We start from the raw sequence: 27,806 nt of genomic DNA on the forward strand, positions 1-27,806 counted from the left end.
GATTTCGATAATTCTTTTTTTATTATATTCCTTTAAGTACGAGGATGGTTCTTATGTAGAGAAAACGTAAACATGTACCACGGGCGAAGCCGGGGCGGACCGCTAGTAGGTAATAAAAACGTTTGATAATAAATCATCTTAGCAATATAATACGTATTGTCAGTGACTTATCCGAGTTGAAAAAGTATTAAATTTTTTACTATTTTCAAGACAATGACCGCGATATTCTTGTAGTTATACAAACTTTCATGCCGTAAAAGAAAGCTGCAATCTCTTATTTCTCTTCTTTCTACAGCGAAAAAGGATACGGAATATTTAAAAAATAGTAAGGTAAATATTTATTACAAAACCGAACCATAAAGTTCGTAAAATAAAACTATTATTACAATCTTAATGCCTGCTCTAATAACATCGTCATCAGAGAAAAGACGTACCCTTTTTCAAATTAATCATAATTAAATCGATTACCCGTAGTAAATTAATTATTAAGTAGAGAGTACGATACCCTATTAATGCCCAGTCAAAATTAAGAATCCCCAGCAAATTTTTCGGAATAATCTATTAATTCTAACAAATTAATCTCCCAAGTGAGAATCCTTCCAAGTCGTTCATTATCATAAATTCGGCTTACTTTTGTACTACAACGGGTATTACTTTACCCAACGGAAAAGGTTAAAAACGTCAGAATGGATACGAATAACTCATATTTTCCCCTGGGCGGCAGTCTCAGGTTATTTACCGTCTTCCTTTGGAAATTTCCCGAAATATCATCGCGGTGCCTAACGCCCGTTAAGCCCTTATGAGGGTTGCCAGCTGTTTAAATTTTATTATGCTTATTATGTTCCTTGTGTGTTCATGTACGTTGTGTGTGAGGAAAATTTACAATATTTTGTTTTAAATTTTAATAGAATGTTTATAAATAAGTATTAAAATGTAAGCCAATGCAAAACACGTACGGTTTTAAAGTTAGATTAGAAATTAATTGATGTAACATTGTAATCGTATTTTTTTAATCGCGTCTTTTAAAAAAAAGACGAGTTGCACTCCGGGAGTGCCGGCAGAAGTGAAAACTTGATTATTAACGTTGAGCATGTTTGATATTTTGGAATGGTAAGTATCCGTCTTACGCTTTTTCGATCGTCACGTGTCCTGACGCGAGTTTAAGATTTTATACCCATTACAGAAAAAGTGCTCAACGTCGCTAAAGAAGTTTTCACTTCAAATATCAGCGTCACTTGTATACATTTCTAACATACTTACAAATATTTGTTAGATCTTTGGCTATATATAGTATAGTCGAGATTGTTATAAACTCTCTTCTTCTACTTATTTGGCGAAAGAGTTTTTGACAACCCTATATCCACGGGCGTTGACACTCATAGGAAGTAGGAAGTAATAAATAAAAAGGTGTGAAACATTATAACCGGTTGCATGAAATCTTTTTATGAAGAAAAATATTTATCACATGGTGGAAATTTATCGTCGCGTATATCGTTTTTGGATTTCCATGTTTTTTATGTGAGCATAAAATTTAATTATGGGGATGATAAAACACCAAAAAGAGTATAAATTCTACATGAAAGTCTACTAACGTGGTACACAGATAAATAAAATTATAACTATTTGCAAACAAAATACATCCAAATCTGCTTCGCTTTTTTGTCACACATCAATAATCATTATCACATCTAAGCAAACTTTCCAATTCATTTAACAATTACGAGGATAAAGTAAAAAATCGAATGGCAGGTCTCGCTTTTAGACTCTCTAAACATCAGTATTTTCTTCCTAAACATGTCAAAGCACTTTGAACCTAATTGAATATTTAAATCCTTTGTTTTTCACGAAGCGGATTGGGTAAACAATTCCTCTATATTAGCGAAGTGTACACGTCCCCGGGGGCGGTCCCGGGTCGGGGACGATACTTCGAATGCAAATAAGTGATTTATTAAATTATATAAGTAACAAATAACTAATTTATATGCAGATATTCATGTTAAACTAAATTATTGATAAGGAAATTGTGCTTTTCACGCTTTAAGTCCAATTATTTTTTCAATTTACTTATGTGATCGCATGACCCTAGGACATTCGTTTTGGGGATTGCTTATCTTACTATAGCCAAATTAAAGATAATTACTTTATTAATAAATACCTAATTGATGTTAATGTTGAATTGCATCACGACTGATGAATTTTCTTTGTTTTTATAACTTATACGCCGCATCATAAAATGGCAGATGTTTTGTACATTTTTTTTAGCGGTAATTAATCAATAATTAGTATAGCCTGTGAAAAAAGTTGCCGATTTTGTAAAGAGCGCTAAATCGATATTATTATTATTATCTAGCTTTAAATGTCCCAGGAAGTTTATTAAGTATTAAGTACTAGCTTTCCGCCCGCGGCTTCACCCGCGTTTTCAAATAAAAACCCGTTCCCGTAGAATTTCCGGGATAAAACCTATCCTATGTCCTGTCTCGAGTATCAAAATATCTCTATACCAAATTTCATGCAAATTGGTTCAGTAGTTAAGGCGTGATTGAGTAACAGACAGACAGACAGAGTTACTTTCGCATTTATAATATTAGTATGGATTACGATATCTATGAAAATAATTATAAAAATTCAAGGATAAACCATGGCTTACATCGTGTATGTTACATTGTCAGCCTTGTGTCGTTGTATGGGGATGTAATGGGAAAATCAATATAAGCACGTAAAATGCAGACGTCTGTACCGCATATCAATTTTTTCCATTAATAATAAATCACATTTGCTGATGCACGACTTTCAGTTTTACTTCTAGCATGATAGAGTTCAAATTGTATTGATTGTTTAGTATTTAAGTACTTTCAACTGCAATTTTTGTTATGATTACACAAATAAAATAATTAAGTACTTCTTTTTATAGAAAAACCATTAATTATAATGCATGATAGCCCTAAAATTCTTATCATACGGTATTGATATAATTATCAGACGTTCATTTCACCGTACCGTCACGTCATGGAGTAAGGCGACGATTTTAGTATCTTTGAATCTTATCAAAGAAGTTTAACTTCTGACACGTGTGCTAGGCACACACGCCCTTTTTATTTTTTTGTCTGTCTTTATTCAAACATATTTTCTGCAAACCATTGCAACTATTACACAATTAACGATGGTATTTATCGTTAAACCCTCCACATTTATATCCGCACGTGTCGTATTATAATAAATTCATTGTAATCATCGAGCTTAAATTTCCGTCCAGGTAATGCAGTTGTATGAAATTATTTCAATATCGTATAGCTCATTAAATAACGCATCGTGCGTATCACATAACGTCATGAATGTTAACGGTTTATTACTGCCTATGTAGTACCTGTTAACGTTATTGAAAACCATGTATTTGTACTCTATCTACTGTTTTTGGAAGTGAAACTTCTTTATCGGGGTTGGAAAAAAATTGAGTGTAATATTTTTTCGTTACGCGTGACATTTTTCCGTTTTTCAATTCCAATTTCCTTACCATTTCTCCGTAAGGATAGTAAATTTATCCAAGCAAATAGACAATACTTCTAAATAACATGATCAGACACTTCGTATTTAAATATTGATATAATAGTAACACCATAAGCGCTCGCAATGAAAATCGGTCCTTCGAAACGGTAACAACAATATAATTGAAACGGCAAAATTGACTTAACAATTAAACCAACTAGGGCTTTGAATATAAACGCAGTGATTATATTAATTTACCAGTTTCGCGATAAAATCGGACGTTTCGATCGGTACACGAAACATTATCGCTTTTATTACTGGAATTTGCATAATTGCCGCGATTTTTTACCGTTATATCTTTTAATCTGTTCCAGATTTGTTGGATTTGTGCTTTACGGTAATTGAGTTGGATTGCGGCGTGATTTAATAATGCGCAGTAACAAGCTATTATTGTTTAATGGTTTTAGAAGTGTTGGAAATTTATTACGAATTAATTGGCAACCTGTTTGACGTAGTGGAGGGTCGTAAGAATTTTTTCTGACTTTAAGAAATCATTTTATGAATCTCAGCTGATGAAAAACTTTGATGTTTAATGTATGTATTTACTGCTAACTTTAAATGAAATCTTGTTCTTTTCTGGATGACTTTTATTTAACATACTAGCGGCCCGCCCCGGCTTCGCCCGTGGTACAAATGAAAAATAGATGTTGGCCGATTCTCAGACTTACCCGATATGCACAGAAAATTTCATGAGAATCGGTCCACCCGTTTCGGAGGAGTATGCAGACTAACATTGTGACACGAGAATTTTATATGTATAAGAAGAAGATTATCTCACATGCAACTACAATCTTCTAATAGGATGTTTAATTGATTAATTGTTAAGCCTTTAGTTTCGAATGCTCAATTTGTATGTGTTGAAATTTGCTATCAATTTTTATTCAACAGTTAGTACTCTCCGAATAAATAGTTCAATACAAGACAACCTAACTTTACATCATTACAATACGCATTCGCTCCACATAGCTCCAGGGCAATTGTGACGTCAATTAGAAGTTGTGAGAGCAACGTGAGACGCAAGTACGCAAGACCACGTGTGCGACAGAGACGAAAGATTTGTAGGTCAATTGTAAAGGGAGAAAAGTTTTAATAAGCTGTAACGTTTGCTTCGTATTGATTGACGGTCCCATATCAACTATTAGTGTACTAGCAGTTTATGAGCGCCTAGTACTTTGGTTTGCTTGAGGGTGATGAAGCAGGTGGTGCAGAGTTCGATTTTTGGTAGAAATAAACGGGTAGAATAACGCAATTCGGAAAGAGTGGCATATTAATACACGTATTTAAAAAATACGTCATAAATTATATGAAGATACCTAGTACTTACAGGAAATACTTCTAAACTAGGGTATAACGACTTGGAAACAATCCCTACATGAAAGTACAAAACTTAACTAAATATTAATCTTCAATATCTGTATGTTAAGTACGAATATATTATTAAGATGTTAAAACTTCTGAAATGGTCACCAAACTTAGGACGTATTCAGAAAGAAAGCTTGATACTTATAAGCGCTACTTATAAGTACGATACTTATAAGTTTCAAGCTTTCTTTCTGAATACGCCCTTAGCTGATAAAACTTATAACAAAGAAAAGGTTCCAGAATTAAGTCACATTTACTCCAATAATAAAGATACAAAGACAAAATTCAATACTAAACGTATCTTAATTCAATAACAAAGGGTTTAATCCATACTAATATTATGAATGCGAAAGTAACTCTGTCTGTCTGTCTGTTACTCAATCATGCCTAAACTACTGAACCAATTTGCATGAAATTTGGTATGGAGATATTTTGATACCCGAGAAAGGACATAGGCTACCTTTTATTGCGAAATATGTACCACGGGCGAAGCCGGGGCGGACCTCTAGTTTCCAATATAACTTTACCACGTCACAACAATGCTATTGGTAACTAACAGATAAATTCACAGTCGCTACGAATGCGTGAATACGACGCGAGAGAACGGCAGTTTATTTACAAGTATAGTACAAGATATAAGCGATAGCTGTATATAGGCAATTTCAGAATACATGCATGCACAAGCATTCCGCCTGCGGAACCTACCTTGAAAAAAATCGCATCAAAGTCTGTTGCGTAGTTTTACAAATTTAAGCAGACATATATAGGGACAGAGAAAGCGACTTTGTTTTATATTATGAAGTAATTAATTGCGTTTAATATACTGGTAAATTTAATACTGATTGAACTACAAGCACGTCTTGGAATTAACCACTGAACTCTACATACTGAGCGTGGACTATTCCACAGTCGTAACACGCGTTAACTAAATTAGTAGCCAAAAACATGCCATCCACCTATCTGTATTATGTTTATATCTTATTTCTTTGTAATCTCTTTAGTTTTCTTATTATTTTGTTGCTAGTTTAATTGTATGTTCTTGTCCATGATTAAATGTTTCCTATGTCTTAAATGTATCCTAAAAACGCTCCAATCTCGTGCCATATACCACGCAACAAGCTGTAAAATTTAACCACCGTAGTGTAGCGATTTTGTGGGCAATCGGTACGCACCTGGCCGTACCCTAGATCAGCTGACATGCTTTGCGGCCGCCCTATGATTCGGGCTTAACGTTCTTATCAGTAATGTATAAGTTTTATCGTTCAGGGGGCTCGGTATTGGAATTATTTTAGACGAGAACTTTGAGGAATATTTGGTAGTAGGGTTTTTAGAACTTTGAATATTTGTCATGGTTGGGGAAATGCTGACGCTTTTGCAGATAGTGCTTTAGGTGAAGGTGAGGTTCTATATTATACTATGGGTGTTATTACTTTAAAACATTGTTCCTAATAATATTCATTTCATTGATTAAAAAAAAACTAATATTTTACATTACATATTTATGACATATTTCTATTAAAAAAAATTATAACCAGAATATTATGTGTGTTGTGCTTAGATCATTAAGTAATTCATTACTTAATGATCTAAGGTGTTGTGACATTACGACTAATCATTTGTTTAACATATTCTCGTGAATGTAGAGCCTTTTTCATAATATGCAGTACCTATACATTTTAATTGATATAGGTATATAGAAACTCTGTGAACTGTGCCACAGCAGAATGCTCATATCATTTTAATTCATCACAACCCAACAAATTCGCTAGCCAAAAGATCCAAATCTCGCAATACCCTACAAAAAATAGAGCATAAATATCTCAAGAATATCGGGGGCAATTTAAAAGCCTGATTCGTCTGTTTGCCCAGCAAACCGCGATATCGAATCCAATCTAATTTAACGTGATGTAATTCGTCCGCCTGATCCAATACGGCCTTCTAAAATTAGACGCACAAACACAAATACGGATCGCGCGTGATTGTAGCTCTGGATTCTCGAACCTTCTAGAACGTTCTGCGCGGGAAAATTTAAAACTATATGTGTTTTTTTGATATGAGCTTGCTGTTGTGTGATTTTTTATAAGAGAGATTTTTCAGTGTTTTTTTTTATATTGTTAGTGTATTTTTTGAGGTACACCTACAGTCCATACATTATTTTTTAACACAGTTACGCTAGATATAATATGAAGCTCGAAAAGCATGGTACATTATTAAAAACACCTCTATCTCATAAAATTTTGATTTGTTACATTTCTCTTCGTCCAAACAAATTGACGACGTTATACCATAGCTATTGTCAAATTAATTATTAATTCCAATCTATTACAGATTACATCGCTAGTACACAACTTAGTTTCCCCCCTCCTCTCATGAATGATTACATTAACATGCATCAAGGCATGCGGAGGAATTTCCACTTAGCGCGCAATGACTCCACACAAAACTTACACAGAAAACTTGCCAAAAAACATTTCGCTTCCTTATTTACTGTTAACCAATAACGAACGCAATGAAAAATGATGGCCACGATGACTTTCTGTTTGTTTATAACTCATAAACATTCTTGTTATGTTTATGTTTATATTATATCCGCTTTACTGTATTATTATCGGATACGCAATAAACTCTTATGATTTTTTTCATGTTGCGGATATCCGATATGGTTATGGTTAAAGTGATGGGAGATTTTGATAAAGATTTTTCTAATATTGTGTTTGTAAGTGTTATAAATTCGGTGTTTTGGATGTATGTATGATATTTGTTTTTCTATTAAACTAGGTAAGGCACTACTTTAAGGTACCTGTTCACTCTACTCTATTAGCGTAGAGTGAGCAGGTACCTTCGCGTTCCATCTTAGACCACATCTCAGCTTAACATCAGGCGAGATTGTGGTCAAGCGCTTCCCTATTACAAAAAAAAAACTGAAATGTATTTTGAGCCTGACTCGAAAATAAACTCAAGTTTAAGTTGCGATTTTGAATCTCAAAGTTAAACTTAATAATCGTATTGTACATAATAGGATGTTTACGATTATTGTACACTTTTAGCTTTTCTTTACACAATGTTAGATAGTATTTCGGACAGTCATTTTATAATGAGTCGGTTTACTAATTACTCATTACATTTAATGTGCTTCTAAGAAAAAGATATTATTATGAATAGAATTTTCGTATCTCTAAATCGACCCGGGACTGGTAGAAAATTTAACTGTATTGTATTGAAGTTTACAATAATCAAAATCTAAATGTACCTTCAGTGAATGATATTACGTACATTGCCTACAATAATGTAATATCGCTAAAAGCTCATTTGACCTCAACCTCTAAACAATAAACATCGATGTAATAATCACGGGAATTCAATTAATTTCTCGATCCGTCTATTTGTATGTACAAACGAATAAATAATCGAGTTACGTAGAAAATACACGTATTTCGGTTCGAGTGTGCAATAACGCGGTCATATGGAACAGTTTAACATGTACTGGTGTTTCAGACTGAGAGCGTGTGTGTGACAAGTGAAGAAAACTCGTGTGTAAATGTAACACTTTATTCATATTGCATTTAGTTTATATGACAACTTTATATGTTATACAAGGCAAGGAGGTGTTTCTACACTGCCACCTTTCTGACTCAACAATTGTTAGTGAAATTTGAAAATGAAAATCATAATATAGACGAAATTGTATAACACAAAGATTTGGTCATCTTAATCGATAAAAGACATAGATGCATAATTATACATAATATGAATGCAATCGTATCATCATGTCAACATAGGCTGAACAGATAGACATCGACTCTTCCAAGTAACATCACCTTGTAAATATACCTAAAACAATTACGACATTTAAATTCGAAATAATGAATGACTCGACCGTCGATCAGTTGAATTTACTCTCAAAACGAATTATGTAATTAATTTAACTCCTTTCTTCGAGTTTCTGGAGCGGCTTGTTTAACTTTTTGAGTTGGAGAAATATTTGCATCGAATTTAATTTTGTTGTAATGATGGAAATATTGTCTCTCACAATATTATATTTTATTAATATGAGCATGTAGTTGTTATTTACGATTGTAATTTTATATTTGACGAGCTGTGCCCCGTGGTTTCCCCCGCCATGCTCCTGTTAGTCTTAGCGTGTTGAAATATATGCCTTCTTCGATAAATGGGCTATCTAACACCGAAATAATTTTTAAAATCGAACAGTAGTTTCTGAGATAAGCTCGTTCAAACAAACAAACTCTTCAGCTTTATAATATTGAAGTATAGAATATAGGCTCTTACCACGTCAATAGAAATATTGATCAAATTATTCTACGAAATGGATAAAATGAAATTCGATAAAAATATATTGGGTTTGGGATCGTAAGTAATTGGAATGAATATGTGAGGATTCCACTTACAGAATATATGTAATTACAACTTGTTCTAATTAATAGGTTTATGTATGAGTTATTTATGAAGTATTACAGGTTTAGTTTGGAACAAATTATTGTTTCTTTATTTGTACTTTGATACGATATTTTAGCTGAAAACTAAGTCCTCGAAGGCTTAAGCTGTCAAGATTCATCAGAATTTGTTCGGTTGTTTTTGTGTGAAAGATTAATAAATTTAAATCCACACATTTTTACCACGTCTATTAATTAGAAAAATTATTTCTATTTATTTTCCAAAAAACAGATACGTTTCTCAAATAATAGCGCTCATATTTGTTTTTCATTAGTATTTTAATTAAAATTTACGCGTGCCAAACGCGTCTCGTCTGAACCGCCATTACAATAGCGAAGGGAGTCTAGCCTCTCGCGTGTTTCGCGTAGCATGTCTGGTAACAAGTTAATTTACTGGGACTAAGTAAACGTTTGTTTAGCGTGTTTGTTAGCGACGATTTATTGTGATACGGTGCGGTTGTTTGATCGAATAAAACGCTGCTAATGTGACATTAAATTTTTATTTATTATTTTATTAAGTTTACCTCCCAAGGCTTACTCTACTAAAACCTTCCTCTTGAATCACTCTATCTATTAAAAAACCTATCAAAATCTGTTGAGTAATTTTAAAGAAAGACAGGCAGACGGCGGAAAGCGACTTTGTTTTATACTATGTAGTGATATTCCTACAACTTTCCGACGACTGAAAATACGATTGCAATGAAAAAAAAAATTTCATTTAAATAGCATTCACACACGTAATTTTTGAATTCGGTATAATTTAGTATCTGAGATTAGGCGCTTTCAAATAAACAAGCAAGCTTTATTAGTTCCTAAAGATCCTACTAATATTATAAATGCGAAAGTTTTTGAGGATGTGTGTGTGTGTTTGTTACTCTTTCACGCAAATTCTACTGAACCGATTACAATGAAATTCAGCACACATCCAAGTTATATGTGTGCTGAATTTCATTATAATCGGTCGGTGGATTGTAACTTGGATTAACACAAAGGATAGGTTTTATCCCGGAAATCCCACGGGAACGGGAATTATACGGGTTTTCCTTTGAAAACGCGGGCGAAGCCGCGGGCGGAAATCTAGTATTTTATGAGTGTAGAAGTACAGATAATTTATAGAATTTTATATTAAAAAAATTACACATCTAATATTGTTCCAAAGCTCAAAAGCATCGCTTGTAACACTCTACCCGCATTATGTTATGCTGTTTTTCAATAAAATTAGCTCGCGAGAAACTCGCAGGTGTTTCGCACACGCGATGTCGTGCGCTCAAATATTACACGTCGCCAATAATGTAACGCTTAAAATAAGTTCTTAATATTACAAGTTAGCTATCTACTAGTTATTTTCAAACATACCTCTAGGAAGCGGGGTTTTAGATAAATCTTATATATAAAATTCTCGTGTCACAATGTTAGTCTGCATACTCCTCAGAAACGGGTGGACCGATTCTCATGAAATTTTCTGTGCATATCGGGTAAGTCTGAGAATCGGCCAAAATCTATTTTTCATATGTACCACGGGCGAAGCCGGGGCGGACCGCTAGTCTTATATATAAAATTCTCGTGTCACAATGTTAGTCTGCATACTCCTCCGAAACGGGTGGACCGATTCTCATGAAATTTTCTGTGCATATCGGGTAAGTCTGAGAATCGGCCAACATCTATTTTTCATATGTACCACGGGCGAAGCCGGGGCGGGCCGCTAGTGTCATATAAAAACTTACATATTATGTTGTAATTAGTTTATTTAAATACAACAAGATACGATTTCAAGATATTTAACATAACACTGGACATTGGCGAAGTCCCTAGGCCATAAACAAAGAAGAAGAAATACGTAGCACTTATTTTTAGTAAAAGGTTGTACAACTTTAAATGTCTGTTATTTCTGAGTACCTATAAACGCGTCTATTTTTACATCTTTACTTCCAAGAATAGAAGCAATCATCTTGAAGATATTGAATTTCTCTTTCATTCGTTGTTATACTTATAATATCCAACAAGCGAAAACATAGATAAGTTTAAAACAATACTTACAATCTTTGAGTTCAGTTTTCGAAATATATAATTTTCTCTTTAATATAAACAGAAAACATGCTAACATTTATCGTATTTACTTGAAACAATAGCTCGTATGAAGCATTAATATGCGTCTTGCAACCAAAATCCACTCATATAATATTCATATTTAGCGAAGCATGGCTCATATATATACATAGTAAGGAAATAATCTCTAGAAGAGTCAATTATATTACATCGGTTTACTATGTCGTGGTGGTAAAACTAAGATGAAGTGATTTGATAAAACTTGCAAATGTCTATTCTGTTCTTGTAGAAGTTTTATAAAATCTGGCAGATTTTTAGCACAAAACTATACTCTATATGAAACTATAATATTAAATCATTAAATGCTTTGCATAGCTTCTATCGCAGGCCTTGAGCGCGGGGACCGAATCCAGAAATTCCGTATCGAAAAAACCTCACGCTCCCCACTCCGACGGGCGGAGGTGTGGCTTGAAGGCATGCTATGCAATAGCTTTACCGTGGCAGACCCGGGGGCCACACGTTTTTTTAATAAATACGATTAATAAACCTACAACATAATAATACATATTATAAAAGTATATCCAACCACATAACCTTTTACTACACCATAAATTGATCAACACGATCAACCACGGGAAGTTAATAAAAAACTACGAAAGTTCATCCATTATGACCAATAATATAATGGCTGATGAGCCATTCTACCCTTCCACATCGGGAACCCGACCATCATTGTAATCAGCGAGGCATAAAAGTTAATATCGCATTCACTGTGTTCATTTCACTAGCGATTTAGTTTTAACCATGAAACTATGATGTTTTTAAAACGTATATATGTATATTATGCTGTACAAATAAGTACAAATTTTCTTAATATATTGTATCTCCAATTCTGTTACCATTTTACTGACAATTTTGTTGTTAAGTTTTTTCGACAGATAAGCTTTTAAAACGTAATAATATGTATGACTAAGACATACCTAACTATTTTTAATTCATTAAAAGTAACGTAAATAACTGGAGATTTCTTCTATGTTCTCAAGTTTCAAATTTTAATTTTATGACTGAAAATATAGAGCAAAAGGTATTTTTTTCCAAACGCACAGGATTATTTGTCCGGTTATCCTTTCGCCTATTACGTCTATTAAGACTTGCTCAATATCACGTGGGATATGTCAAGACGAGTAAAAAAACAGTATTGCAAATAAAAACAACATCTTCAGACTAGCACTGATTATTCTTTAATGAAACGTAAGCCATGTTTCCGCCCTAAAGCGCGTCACACACGGTGAAGATACTATAATATTTTATCTTAAGATACTGTTATATTTTATACTACAGTATCTTAAGATAAAATATTATAGTATCTTCACCGTGTGTGACGCGCTTAAGAATTATGATATTATTGAAATTGATATTTTTGGTTAAGGCATTCAAATGCTTTATAAATATAAATTAACTAGATTTCCGCCCGCGGCTTCGCCCGCGTTTTCGAAGGAAAACCCGCATAGTTCCCGTTCCCGTGGGATTTCCGGGATAAAACCTATCCTATGTGTTAATCCAAGTTACCCTCTATATGTGTGCCAAATTTCATTGTAATCGGTTCAGTAGTTTTTACGTGAAAGAGTAACAAACATCCATACATCCATACATCCATACATCCATACATCCATACATCCACACAAACTTTCGCCTTTATAATAGTAAATTAATAAAGAATAGAAAAAATTCGATCACGAGGCGGGACTCGAACCCGCATCCTTTCGCGCCATTCCGGGGCGGATGCCTGAACACTCGTGACCCGCCAGAGCAATCGAATTTAACCTAACCTTAATATTATGTAACATTTACCTAAACATTGTATATCTCATCTATTTTGTTTAATCGTAGCAAACGCATGAACATAGCACAGTAAACAGTTCACAAATTTTCAAACAAATGCACACGCATATAGCAGCTGCTATGTTCATATTTGCAGAGAACTCGAGAAATGCAGTACACTACTTTTTGTTAGCCTGTATATTGCTCGAATTTTATATGACGTACCTGCTTTGTGGCCCGTGTTACGTTTCAGCTATAATTTAGCATACTACGTTACGAATAGAACTTTGAGCTTATTCAGAATAGAATTGAAAGAAATAGAATGTTGTTGGTTGGTTCAAGTAGAATTCCAAGAATTGAAATGTCAACCTAGGTTAATAACTAGTATAAATTCGTTGGCAAACTGCGGTCTCCAATTTGATTTAACTCAGGTCCCTTTCAGCTTGATACCAAACAGACAAATTCCATGGAAATCAGAAATGCAAGCACTAAACATTATTGCTATCATTTCTTGGAAATAAAAAGAGATTACCATGATTCTTATTAGCCATTGTTTATTGTTATACATATAACGCAAACTTATATAAATATGCAAAAAGAAATACAACTGAAATATAATGTTATTTACTTAAAATATTGCTACCACTGTAAGAACGCTTTGTTTGTCTGTCTTATTTACAAGCTCAGCTAGTTTCTCGCGGGGACGGAGCGTCCGCGTCGTCAGCTAAAAATGAAATTTAAAATTTCCAATTTTTATACGTGTCACCAAGAGCAGCCCTCCGCATAAGTTATAAGCGAAACTGTGCACGTCCAAGGGAATGTCGTCCTTAAGCCGTTGGAGAGGCAAAAAGTAATCCAGGACGAGTTTCGTTGTCAGGCAATTACGTGCGATTATCCCAAGGCGTCGGGGCTAATAAGAAAGGTTTTCCCATGACAAACGGGGTGGATTATGCTGTAGAATCGAGCGAGGTCGTTCGTAATTAGCTTGCGACATTATATTTGAGATAATAATTTCATTGGATGGTCTTAGATGAATCTGAGGAGCGTTTTCGTAAATGAAACCCTGCGCGAAAGGTGGAATAAAAATGACTCGTATATATTTTTTTCTATTTGATCGTTATTTTAGGACGTCACGTGATATTACTTCAAATGTTGATGATAAGATACTTTTTACCTCTTATTAATGTGGATCTTACCTGTCATGTCACTTACCAAGATGAAACCTAATCAGTCTGGGCTTAGAGACCTAAAAGTAAATAAATGTAAAAAGATTTCTAAAGTGGCCTAAAAGACATTTCAAGATTACCTTTCTACATAAATAATAAAGGCGATAAATTTGGCTTACGTTTATTTTAATAATGTTAATAAATGGTATAACATTGGAAGTACACAATATAGAAGCACAGAAACCTAATCTATTAAATTTAATAATCTGTATGAAGCTGATATTCACCCTCATCGAGATATTGACATTGATATACTGACCTGAAGGAAGCGATAGATCTTGTAATATCCTAAGACTAAAATAAGAAGAACTTCACATGAATGTTAGAGGAGAATGCTCCAGTCTCATAAATTAGAGCTCGCATAACCTTTTGCCTCGTCATGACAACCAATTGAATCTGTCAGCGTCTGGTGGTAAACGAGCCGTACGGAAGGAGGGAACTGTTTGGTTTATTTTTTAATAATAATGCAGTAGATTATGGGATAGATATGATAAATAAATAGTAGTATGTTATGTTTGACGTAACATTAGATATAAGTATATGAGTGACACAATTGAACCATAAATATTCAATGAACTATCAGCTTATCCTACTATAATATTATAAGGGTGCACTCACACACATCAGTCACCGTCAAGTCACCGATGACTGATCGGTGACGGTTTGTGTACGTATCCACAAACACCAGTCACCGTCATGTTGTCCGTCAGTCACGTCGCCGGTTTGACTGAATCATTGAACACATACATCAGGTTAGTCAGTGATTAGACGTGTGTCACGCTAGAGAACATGTAGCAATTGACGGTAGCACGACGCTGACTAAACTGAGACGTGACGGCACCGGGTGAGTGGGGATAAAAGTATGGTACATGTATGGAAAGATTATTTGACGTGCCTGACCGGGGACGTCACTGATAGATTTCGTGCCGGCGACTGTCGTGTGGGAACAGAGTCATACTAGAACTATTGATACATATTTTTTTTTAATCCTGTCCGGTGACGTGCCGTGACGGTGACTGATGTGTGTGAGTGCACCCTAAATGCGAAAGTTTGTGAGAATGTGTGTGTGTGTGTGTGTGTTTGTTACTCTTTCACGCAAATACTACTGAACCGATTACAATGAAATTTAGCACACCTAGAGAAGGTTACTTGGATTAACACATAGGATAGGTTTTATCCCGGAAATCCCACGGGAACGGGAACTATGTGGGTTTTTCTTTGAAAACGAGGGCGAAGCCGCGGGCGGCAATCTAGTTTTAAATAATAGGTTCAGCCGGTAGGTCGGATTGGATAAAACATATATAAGCACATAACATGCATGTGTAAATCCAAAATAAAGGTATTAAATGTCTGCGTCTAGTTTCATCAGGATCCAATCAGCTACATAAACTGTCAAGCGTACAAAATTTGGTTTCTTTGAGTTTATATAATTATCAAAATTTGATAATTATACGGATTAAAAAAGTTAGAAAAAGAATTTTTAATCCGTATTCTATAAAGTTGACAGAAATCTGAAACTGTAACCTAGTTAAATTCGTATACTTACATTATATAGTGTAACTATGGGCGTACGGCGTTCCTTTCCTTGTAATTAATAGTTATAGTATATCATATAGATAGTATAGTATATTTTATACTAAGATTTAATATGATAATTACATCGAATATCTTCTTACTTGTGCCGCATAACCCATTTCCCGCCGCGTCATCACAGCCGATTGAATTCTTGAACACCACGTGATTAAATTTGCGCCCAAATCTAATCACAGCCAAAAGCAATGCTATTTAATCGTGTTGCCAAATGTAGTTTCAGGTATTTAGTTGAATTGTTACCGGGAACGGTTTATTAGCGGGTTTGTCTTGTGACATTTCTGGTTCGGTTATTACAATTTATTTTGTGTAAAGAAATGGCTTACAAAGCCTTCTTATGTAACCTCATTTTTATTTTCTATCACAAATATATTTCTGTTGAAATTTTTTAATGTGGGAGGCATGCATTTAAACTTTATGCTTGTAGCAAAAATCTCTACACATTTAAATTCTAGGTTGTGGTAAAATACAACTCACGTGTAGATGGTATAACTTCATGTAGTTGAATTTTCATATCGTTGTATCAAATTTAATTTAAGGACGCCTTTCCCCTAGAAGCATCTACATGGAGAACTCAATTTAACTCAAATTTTATATAAATTAAATTATTTATGATACATACAGGAAAAGAACAAAGATAAAGTAAAAGAGAATTCGTGTGAAACGAAGTGTAAAGAATTATTTAATCAAAACAATAAAGATACAGTTGCAACAATTACAGAAAACATGGAAAAGATATTAAAACAGAACAAATTACAATAAAAGCAGTGAAATCCGATGCAAATTTTTAACGCTAACGTCTAGAAGAAATTTTTAATTAAATGGCAGATTATATCAGAGATGGCGACGAGAAAATGCACCAATTAAGTTTAGCTGAAGTAATAAGAAATTAACTGGAATCGCCTTTGTAAAGCAAATTGTTTCAATGATTTAAGTACCTTAAATGTAGCGCTCGCAAAAACTTAAAGGATAAGAAATATAAGATGAGGTATCGCATTAAAAACTTTTGTCGAGATGGAGATCTTAATTGGAATTATGTAAATTATCATACTTTGTCCTGAAAATATTTTACTTCATACAATATTTATGAAATGAAGTCAGTTGTGTGATAAATACGACAGTAATGAAGGTAATATATATTAGTTTTTACCAAACAAACATTAAGGTTTCATTTTCTACACAATTCGATTTTTAAGCTTGATCCAATTTGCAAATGAACACTCAATTAAAACGCTTATTCCTTCTTAAGAAATCTTCATCTTATTATTAAGAAGGAATTTTATATAATTAATAGATGTGATATTCTGATGTTTGGATTGGTTGGTTACTGAATTACATATCATACGCATCTTAAAGAAATGTTTGCAAATTGTTATAAACTGAAAATCAAAGAACTCTTTCAAGCTTTTTAAAGTATCAAAACAATAATGTCCTTACTATTTCGAATACCAGTAATAATGTCCGAAACTATTGCTATCATAATCAATGCTTCGATATCCAATGTTATATCCTAGACCAGAGGTTAAACGTCACGGATCGGCGGCCACCGCAAAACCAAGCTATGACGTCACTGTACATCAACGCTATGGATGTTTGCTTAGCATCCAGCATCCCGATTGTGAATTCACGGACGATATCGTACGTGTAAAAGCAATATTGAGTGTTGGGAATTGTGTTGTGAAGCTGTTCGGGACACGTGTCTTAGAAGGAATAGATTATAGACTTTATAACGATGTAAATTGTAAAGAATAGAAAAGATTTGGTCACGAAGCGAAATTCGAATCCGCATCCTTTCACGCCAATCCAATTTATGACGATGGTTAGGTAATAACAGATGGCATACCTCTCTAAATTTTTCTTTAAGTGATGTGTGTTGGAAATACTGATGTTTTGTATATTTTCTCTTATAATATTATGAGACGGGAGCTGTGACGATTTCTTGGAATATCTACTCAATATTATCGACCCATTTCTAGGTACTAATACCATTTATGTATAAAATTTTAAACTCTAATGAGTATTCTAGTGCACTGATTTAATTTATATAAACTAACTCTTGTTAGGGTACCTAGAAACTATTAAGCCTTACAGGACTTCTGTTTCATTTGCATAAGTCTCTTTAAATACGTTAATTCATATTTCAAATTCATATATCATTCATACTTCTCTATAGGACCACAACATAAACCAGGTTAACACAAATGTCTTCACAGCCACTGCCATGAAATAATGACATCTTCAATTTCACAAGCTTCTAGTACACATATAGGCACATACAGCACAAGCTTGTCAGCTTACGGTCGAATGCGTGCTACAGCCGTTGACGACCTGCCACTACATACATTACTGACGGATGTAATAGCCTGGCCAAATGCTCTGCGTCCATTTGGTATAGAGAATTCAATAATACTTGGAGTATTTGAGTTGCCACATGCAATTAGATGTAGACATTGTCTTGGAAGGGCTTGTAGAGAACGGATTAGGTAATTCGGAACCTGTATACGGAAATGTACACTACAGATAGTTAATAATGTTCAACTGTGTTCAATATGGTGAACACAAGTATTAAGATGACTTCAACTTGGATAAAGTTTCAAGTTTTTACAATTTTACTTTTAGATACAAATTGAAATCTAAATTTCGATCGAAAGCTAACTTTAATAGGTAGAGTAGGTATGAGTAGGTGTTAAAAAATACTTGAAATGTTTATTTTCTATAAATTTGACTGATTTTTTAAAGGAAAGGATTCTGTGAAAAGTTCATTCAATTCAACCATGACTAATAAGATGTTAGATGGGAACTGTAAAACCTTTCGTTCATTCACATAGAAGAACTTGAAGATATGTTTGTGTTCATCATTCAATGCGTTTTCCATTTCCGTTTGGAGAAACATACCTACATTTTAATAAGCGTAATAAAATATAACAATACTGAATAAAAGACTCAAAATACGTTCAAAAATGACACATACGAGAGTAGGTAGTAGGTCTAGTACTTTTCAAGTTAAATCGCTACAAATAAGAATCACTTCCTTTTTCTGATATAGGCATAATTAAAATTACAGTCCTGTACATTATACAACTCTCCTTTGATCATCTGCCTCAATCCGTTAAAAATCTGATCACACTCATATTTAACTCCCCTTTGATCACCTACTATATTTTTCGGTGCAAATAATTACCAAACCATACAAAATAATAGGTACAATAGAGAATCAAAAACGCGTGTTAACAAGAAGTTTAGACACGGACCCGTGGACGGTGTTTACCCGCCTTTCGTTCATTCGCTCGGAAGAACTTAAGAGCTGTTTGCGAGAGCCAGCTTCGTGTTTGATTTGACGCGTCTAGTGAACTGTGAACTGTAATCTTGTTTGCGACGAAATCATTCTGTTTATACGTACACGGATTGAAAATGTTGCGCGAGCGTGCGTGTTTTTGTTACCTGTACTATGTCATAAAGGTATTTTCAGTATGGAAAAATTACTATATAGGTCGTCTATAAATGCTATCACTTTCGCACACCAGAAACAATACTGCTAAAAACAACATTGTAATGAACACCCTGTATTTGTATGTCATGAATAGATAAGGAACCGGTTTATGTAGTCACATCTTTTGTCTTCCTTGCTTAAAACAAACGGTGTTTATGCGACTGTGAGCGTTGCTACAAACCTCGTAAGGTTTCGCATCGCAAAATTGTTTTAAATAAATGTGAATTTTTGTTTTTCTAATAAGTAAAATAAATAAATATAAATAATAAAAGACATCATGGTTTATAGTTGTTTATTGGCGTTAAATTTTTAAGGTCTTATTAAAGACTAGCTGTGCTCCGCGGTTTTGCCCGCAGTGCTCCGCTCCTGTTGGACTTAGCGAGATGATATATTATAGTCTATAATAGTCTTCCTCGATAAATAGGCTCAGGAAAACATTTTTCAAATCGGACCAGTAGTTCCCGAGATTAGTGAATTCAAACAAAGAAACTCTTAAGCTTTATATTATAAAGATATTATAGAATACAGTCTTCACGTGCGTTGCAGAAAACAGCTTTGATTTCCAACGAAAGAGGCCCATAAACAACTGATCAAGCTATTTTTAGGTTATCCTGTTCAATCATTAACTAATTAAAAGTTACACGAGCATATAATACGACGAATTAGTATTTTATCCAATTGTATTTTTAGAAAGCTCACTGACGCAGCACTTTTTACACTCTCACAAGCCGAAATCTTTAAATCTGCGAATGAAGCCCAAAAGCAATTGGCGCATTTCCCTGCTTATCTCGGACCCTGACCTGATTCTTGGCGAAATTATTCGAAAGTTAAAACGTAATAAAATTCACGAGCAAACTTTCCGTCAATTAACTAGTTTTATTGTGCGCCTGTTCTTCTTTAAATAGCCCAAGTTTTTATAATTGACATGAAAAATTACTGTCGAAATGTGGAGCGTTTAATGTTTATCGTGCCAACTTTATCTCTTCATCACGGAGCCTATTAATGTTGTATTTTGTAGAGTACAATAAAAGGGAGGATTTATTCCAATTTATTTCATTGTTAAGTTATATGAATATTGAAGTGGGTCAATCTGCGAAGCTCCCTGTCAAACAACCGTGATAGATTATGCTACAGAAGAACTTAAAAGCTGTTGTGAGAAGAATAAAAGTATACCAAAGTTGCACAGTATTTATAATTATAGGTAGATATGCAATTAATTTAAAATCATCAATGCCTTAAAACCAATTGTAATTCCTTGCAAATGAAATATTAAGAGACACATAGTGTGCTTCAATCAATACCTTATTTCGAGGAAAGTTCGTCGTGAGTTAATCCATACTTAATATTATAAATGCGAAAGTAACTCTGTCTGTCTGTTACTCAATCACGCCTAAACTACTGAACCAATTTTTCATGAAATTTGGTATGGAGATATTTTGATACCCGAGAAAGGACAGAGGCTACTTTTTATCCCGGGAAAATGACGCAATCCCGGAAGTCCCACGGGAACGGGAACTATGCTGGTTTTTCTTTGACTGCGCGGGCGAAACCGCGGGCGGAAACCTAGTAAATAATAAAGATACCGTTAATGAAATCCAGAGATCAGCCACAGATGAACGGAAAGTTGGGTAGCCTTACCTAATGAATTGCTTCATCTGCTTGTATTCTTGTTAACTTGTATAGGCATACCTACGGACCTGCGAAATTGGAAATGATACCGCATTTCATGGACATAAATATTACATACTACACTTTACTATATTACTATACTATATAACATTCTATTGATAATATATTGTAGAAAATTATAATCAATCAAATCCATAGATTTACTTGTGTTTATAAGGTAAAGATCACATAGTACTAAAAATATATGAATAACATTGTAATAATGACTGCTTCGTAGTCAGTGCAAACATTTTTGATTAGACATTGAGATGTCCCAAGTTTGGCTCGAATTAAACCAAACATTTTGCTGCATCAATTCGTTTAATAATTGTCTACTTAATAGAAAATATCATTTATTTAACTACTTATTATAAACACAATTTAAATTATATTATAAACCTGTTCCTCCATTAAATACCTACTTATATGCAATAACTAAAACAATAGAAACTCATACGTGACGAATTTTCATATAAGTCCCTCCTAACATCTAATACTTGTTTTGTTCTTGTTTGAGTACATGTATAATAAAGTCATTTAGCATGTGATTATGGTGAGATTTACATTAATTATGCTCCTTTGAATTTAAATAAGTACGTAAAAGTAATTAAGAAAGGAGAAATTAGGAACGTGTTTTTACGGAATTCAAATGCGAAGAATTAAGCGTTGATAACTTATTTGGTGCGTTGTTTAGTTTGTAAGTAGATTTTTTCATGTGTTTAAATGAAGACATCTGAAATTTATATCAAATACTAGATTTCCGCCCGCGGCTTCGCCCGCGATTTCAAAGGAAAACTCGCATAGTTCCCGTTCCCGTGGGATTTCCGGGATAAAACCTATTCTATGTGTTAATCCAAGTTACCCTCTATATGTGTGCTAAATTTCATTGTTATCGGTTCAGTAGTATTTGCGTGAAAGAGCAGCCCGCGGCTTCGCCCGCGATTTCAAAGGAAAACCCGCATAGTTCCCGTTCCCGTGGGATTTCCGGGATAAAACCTATTCTATGTGTTAATCCAAGTTACCCTCTATGTGTGTGCTAAATTTCATTGTAATCGGTTCAGTAGTATTTGCGTGAAAGAGTAACAAACACACCCACACACACATCCTCACAAACTTTCGCATTTATAATATTAGTAGGATTATATGAACTAATAGGCATACGTTATATTTTCCACATGATTTGGTTGGTTATAAATTGGCTAAAAATAAAATACTGCACTCTAATAAGCTTTCTTTCAAGAAATTAAATATAAAAACATGATCATTTACTATTTTAATATAATAACGTAAAAGTAAAAGCTAAATTGACTACGCTAGCCTAAAGCAAAATTCTCAAATCAAAGTTAGGTCCCAAGTATTCTATATTGCGAAAGAAGGAATGAATATTTCCTCGAATTTTTAATACTTTTCGATAAGCATTAAACGATGACGCTCAAAATTATTGCGAACAAGATATCTCCGATATAACGTGAAGATCCCGCCCTAACCTAGCCCGGGGCAGAACGGAGAATGCAAAATATGTCCCTTTATTTTTTGTCGCAATTTAAAGAATCTAGCGGTATTCGATTTTTATTTCTTATCGTTTTCCGAACATATTTGTTACCGTTCAATAATATTAAATATTTATATTTCATGATTACAAAATTGTAATTTTTACATCAGGCGCACGAATCGCGGCTTTTTTTTTTCTTTAGAAATAAAAGACTTTCTATCGGGTATAAAATGCGATACATATTATTATGTTATTACTTGTAGTATGTGGATGTTTCGAAGTGTTATTTTTAAGAATCTATACTTAAATTATAAATCTGAAGAGTTTTTTTGTTTGTTTGTTTGAACGCGCTAGTCTCGGCTACTGGTCCGATTTGAAAAATTCTTTCGGTGTTAGATAGCCCATTTATCGAGGAAGGCTATAGGCTATAATATGATCACGCTAAGACCAACAGGAGCGGAGCAATGCGGGTAAAACCGCGGAGCACAGCTAGTTATGAATATGTAGAGTTAATTACTCATTACCTCTTTGAAAAGGAAGTGAAGACTGAATGTATTACTAGATTTAAAAGATTAATCAAGTATCAAAATACTCAACGTTACCACTGTAACTTTATCTCCGAATCGCTTAAATTTCACATCTTGACACACAAAGATGTACCAAAAAAATAAATTTATTGGTGGAATTTGTTTACGGCGAAATTCCGTGGAGATAACCGAGGGTTTCCTATGATCGGCATGCTAATTTCCCTCTGAAATATATTCTTCTTATTCTAATGTTTTATTGACAAGGTTTTCGTAAAATGTTAGGTTTTTTGATTTTGTAGATATCATTTTGTGATGTTAATTTTAGAGGCGTATTGTGAATCTTTATGAAGGAGTGGTATAACTATACTAATAAGAGAACGAAGAAGTGAAATTATTGTGATTTTAAATGATTTGTATTTTTGTCTGTATAACCTCAATATTATAATATTTAATAACACCAGATTGTAGGCACATCACTTATATTTATTTATTTATTTATTTATTTATTACTTTATTGCTCTTAAAAATTACAAATTGAGACTTATTCTAGGTTACATTGTAACAAACGGCGGCCTTATCGCTAAATAGCGATTTCTTCCAGACAACCGGTTATAATATAAAAATAAGCTTATGAAACTCTGTTTTTTGGATACATAATATGGTATGTATAATAAAATGTTTAAATATATCCAGAGGTCTAGTTTCCATATTTCAAGCGACCCTTGTAAGTCAGTGATAAATAGGCTTTACGCGGTAAATGATTTACATATTGTAGTAAAGAAGACCCTGATTTAGTTATATATATTTGTTACTGAAAGTGGTATTTAAAGAGGATTTCTTTTGTTCACAGGCAACTGCTTGCACCTAATCTACGGCAAACTATTTATCTTCCAAATGGTGCTGAAAGTGAAATCAGAACGGTGAGTTATAACATTTCTTAATACTCAATTTAGGGCTGATTTTTCAATCCTTTGTTAAATCTTACCTGTCCAATAAAGTATTACACAATAATATACAGATGTCAACTAAAAACTGTCAAAAAGTGGGCAAGTAACACATTTTTAAAATGGTTGTTTAATACGATATTCGATGAATAAGTTTTAACTAAGGATTGAAAATCGGCCCTAAATTATATAAGAAATAAAGTACTTTTTATACACATCAATTTGCAGTATCAAAATTTAAAGTAACAAACTAAGAGCGTACCTATATATATGTTTGATGTTGCATAATATACACAAATTATATCACGATAATTTAACAGTGTAATTGACAACAACAAGAAAAAAAAATATGTTAATTTCTTTATTAATAACAAACTGTAAGTATCCGATAAAACGTAATATCAAGGCAATTAACTCAATCTCAAACATTCATTTTTCAACTAAACTTCTAGAATTGTAAAACTGCCAAACACCTATAAGGCATCTTCAGTTTAACAACAACACTATTAAAAGCAGAACAAACATAACGTGACTTTAAAATTGATCATTTTTATTAATCAACTAGCGGTCCGCCCCGGCTTCGCCCGTGGTACATATTTCGCAATAAAAGGTAGCCTATGTCCTTTCTCGGGTATCAAAATATCTCCATACCAAATTTCATGCAAATTGGTTCAGTAGTTTAGGCGTGATTGAGTAACAGACAGACAGACAGAGTTACTTTCGCATTTATAATATTAGTATGGATAAGAAGAAGAAGAAGAAGATAGATAACATATTATAGGAACAACCCAATACTCCTTTAATATACAAATAATGATTAATACATCCAGGAAATCATGTAAACAAACTATATATGCTAGATATGGTCCATAAAAAGCAATATCATGAACAATATTGCAAAGGCACACTTACCTAAACACACCGTCAACACTGGTGCTAAATAACAGACGATAACTCGCTCGAAGCCGGCTTCAACTGCAATTTGTCTTAACTTTAACTACCTCGCAATCGATAAACTAACTAGACATTAATCTTAAAGTACTGTTAAGTCGCTGATTTACGCTCTGAATATAGTTGTGCATGCGTTAATCGTATTAGTACCGTGTGACGTCATTATTTTGATATTTTGATATTTTCATGAAGGATTTCAGAACTACTACAGTGAAGATTCCATAAACGAAGAATTATTTTCTTAATTCGTAGTATTTTTTAAAGATGAAATCGAACTGAGCCGAACGCTTAATTAAATTGTTTGGAGAGTCATTATAACTTCTTCAATTCGTTTTCTAATGAGAGCTATAGATAGAGAATTAATTGAAGCTTTCGTTTTAAATAAATCAAGTATCGTCATAAGCTACTTTTAATAAGGACTCAGAGAAAATTATTTTAACCACGGACTAAAAAGCCAAAATGTCAGCCTCAGAACCCGCAAACACTTTTGGCAAAGATGAGCCCTACGAAACAAAACTCGATTCTTCAAGACGCACGAACTAATCAGAACAATCGACTCCCAAGTTAAACATTGTCGATTCAAAGAAAACCGATTCAATATAATTTGACAGAACCGATTAAATATAATTTGACAGTTGTGATAAACAAGCCGGGAGGATTCGAAGCAGAAGTCTATTTAATTGAAAACTTCGAGCAATTATAACTTTCCACTGAACGGTCGGGCAGATTCATCTATTATTTTATACGCGACTAGCTGGGCCGCGCGGTTTCACCCGCATTGCTCCGCTCCTTGGTCTTAGCGTGATGATATATAGCCTATAGTCTTCCTCGATAAATGGGCTATCTAACACCGAAATAATTTTTCAAATCGGACCAGTAGTTTCTGAGAATAGCGCGTTCAAATAAACAAACAAACAAACTCTTCAGCTTTATAATATTAGTATAGATAATGTAATAAGCTGGGCTTAAGGAGTGAAATTGGAGTTATTTTTGCGTTGTAACAAACGAATTAGATGACTTTACGTTTTGAACTCTTGGCAACCTTAAAGGGAATAAAATCAGAAGAAATATTAGAGAAAATCAGACAGTAGTATAAGATGTCTGCTTTTGCAGTTATTTTAGGAATGTCTAGCTATGTGGGAAGATAAGAGGCTTTATGAAAATCCATACTAATATTATAAATGCGAAAGTAACTCTGTCTGTCTGTCTGTTACTCAATCACGCCTAAACTACTGAACCAATTTGCATGAAATTTGGTATGGAAATATTTTGATACCCGAGAAAGGACATAGGCTACTTTTTATTGCGAAATATGTACCACGGGCGAAGCCGGGGCGGACCGCTAGTATTCTATATTTATTCGAGTGATGTTTTTCTTTAAACTTTAATATTCGAAGTTAGATATAGAATCAAATAAGAAACACGGGATACCTATGCGAAAGCTATAAAAATGTAGGTAATAATAGTAGGTATTTTTATTAGCAAACATGGATAATGCAGAAAATTGCAGACTGATGAAAGCAATTCACAAATATTTAAACATCTTATTCCACACATCACATAACTAAATTAGGTAAATTATGTATTATGTATATGTATACTTTTTACCTAATCTGCAGCTAGCTGCAGACTGTGTGTCTTTGATTTAATGTTATATTAATTGTTAGTGGTGGTTGCCTATAATTGTGACAGCACTATGTCTACGATTGTTATTACTTTAATGCTTTTATCTATGTATCAGTGTATGTCATGTTGGTGATCCTTAATGAAATAAATAAATAAATAAAAATAAATAAATAAAAACAAATCTTCAAAAGTTCAAAACTAAAATAAATATAAATGTACATCCGAATTTATTGTTGATAATGTTAATTGGAGTGAAAACCAATTGGAAAGTTATCGGATTTCGTGAATTCATTCGACGATAAACGGCCCGAGTCAGCCGTCTCATCTGACAGACAGCGTTATCTAACTCAATTAAAATCTGAAACATTCGGACTTTCGGTGAATGATTCTGAGCGATCCATTTTAATATGTGCGCTGTATCAAGTTCTGGATTCAGATATTGGTCGGTTCAATTACCGATATGAAGTATTGTTTGTAGATTGCAGTTCCGGGTATAAGTTGACATTGGTTATAGTTTTGTGGTTTCTATATCAAACCAGCAGTAACCAGCAGTCTGCCTATTCCGTGCGCATAAAGTGTTTTAATTTATGACTACCGTTGATATTTACAACACCTATTTCATAAAACTTGATGTTTTAATTTCCAGACAAAAAATAACATGTCTTTTGACAAGATAGTCTAGTAGCACAGCTACTTGACTTTGTTTATGTACCAAATGCATCGATTCAAACGAGACAAGCAACAATACATATAGGCTGAATTATTATCGCATTTTTAATATAGACTGTAATGAATAACTTCTTTCTACTGTTAACACTATGTTAGTGATAAGCGTGACATTGTCATGTTTTGTTATATGGATTTACTTTCACAGACATATGCTAAAATATATCTGAATTTCAAAGTACATTTCTCGTCCTAAGTACTCTAGACGGCGATCCCGCTGTGCTTGTACGGTCAGACGTATTTCACACCAATTGCCAATTTCTTTAAGTATTTCTCTAAAATCTACATGAAAATTTCCTGGAGAGCTACCAGTACTAAAACTTTCTTAATGGTGTAGTTGTAA

At 33.7% G+C, this 27,806-nt stretch overlaps 1 protein-coding gene across 1 annotated transcript in view; it reads left to right on the plus strand.

Moving 5' to 3' along the window:
* Nucleotides 1-27,806, plus strand: part of mmd (disintegrin and metalloproteinase domain-containing protein mind-meld) — a gene marked incomplete at its 5' end in the record, with an annotated part of 164,051 nt that overhangs the window by 54,119 nt on the left and 82,126 nt on the right. The window contains one exon of the mRNA XM_089698538.1: nucleotides 24,067-24,136. Coding sequence (XP_089554664.1) covers nucleotides 24,067-24,136 — 70 coding nt within the window. The remainder of the gene's footprint in view (nucleotides 1-24,066; nucleotides 24,137-27,806) is intronic.

This window comes from Colias philodice, chromosome 9 (genome assembly GCF_061535455.1).
Source record: "Colias philodice isolate Cphi_HAF_F1 chromosome 9, ilColPhil1 Martin Lab GWU primary, whole genome shotgun sequence".
NCBI classification, from domain to species: Eukaryota; Metazoa; Arthropoda; class Insecta; order Lepidoptera; family Pieridae; genus Colias; species Colias philodice.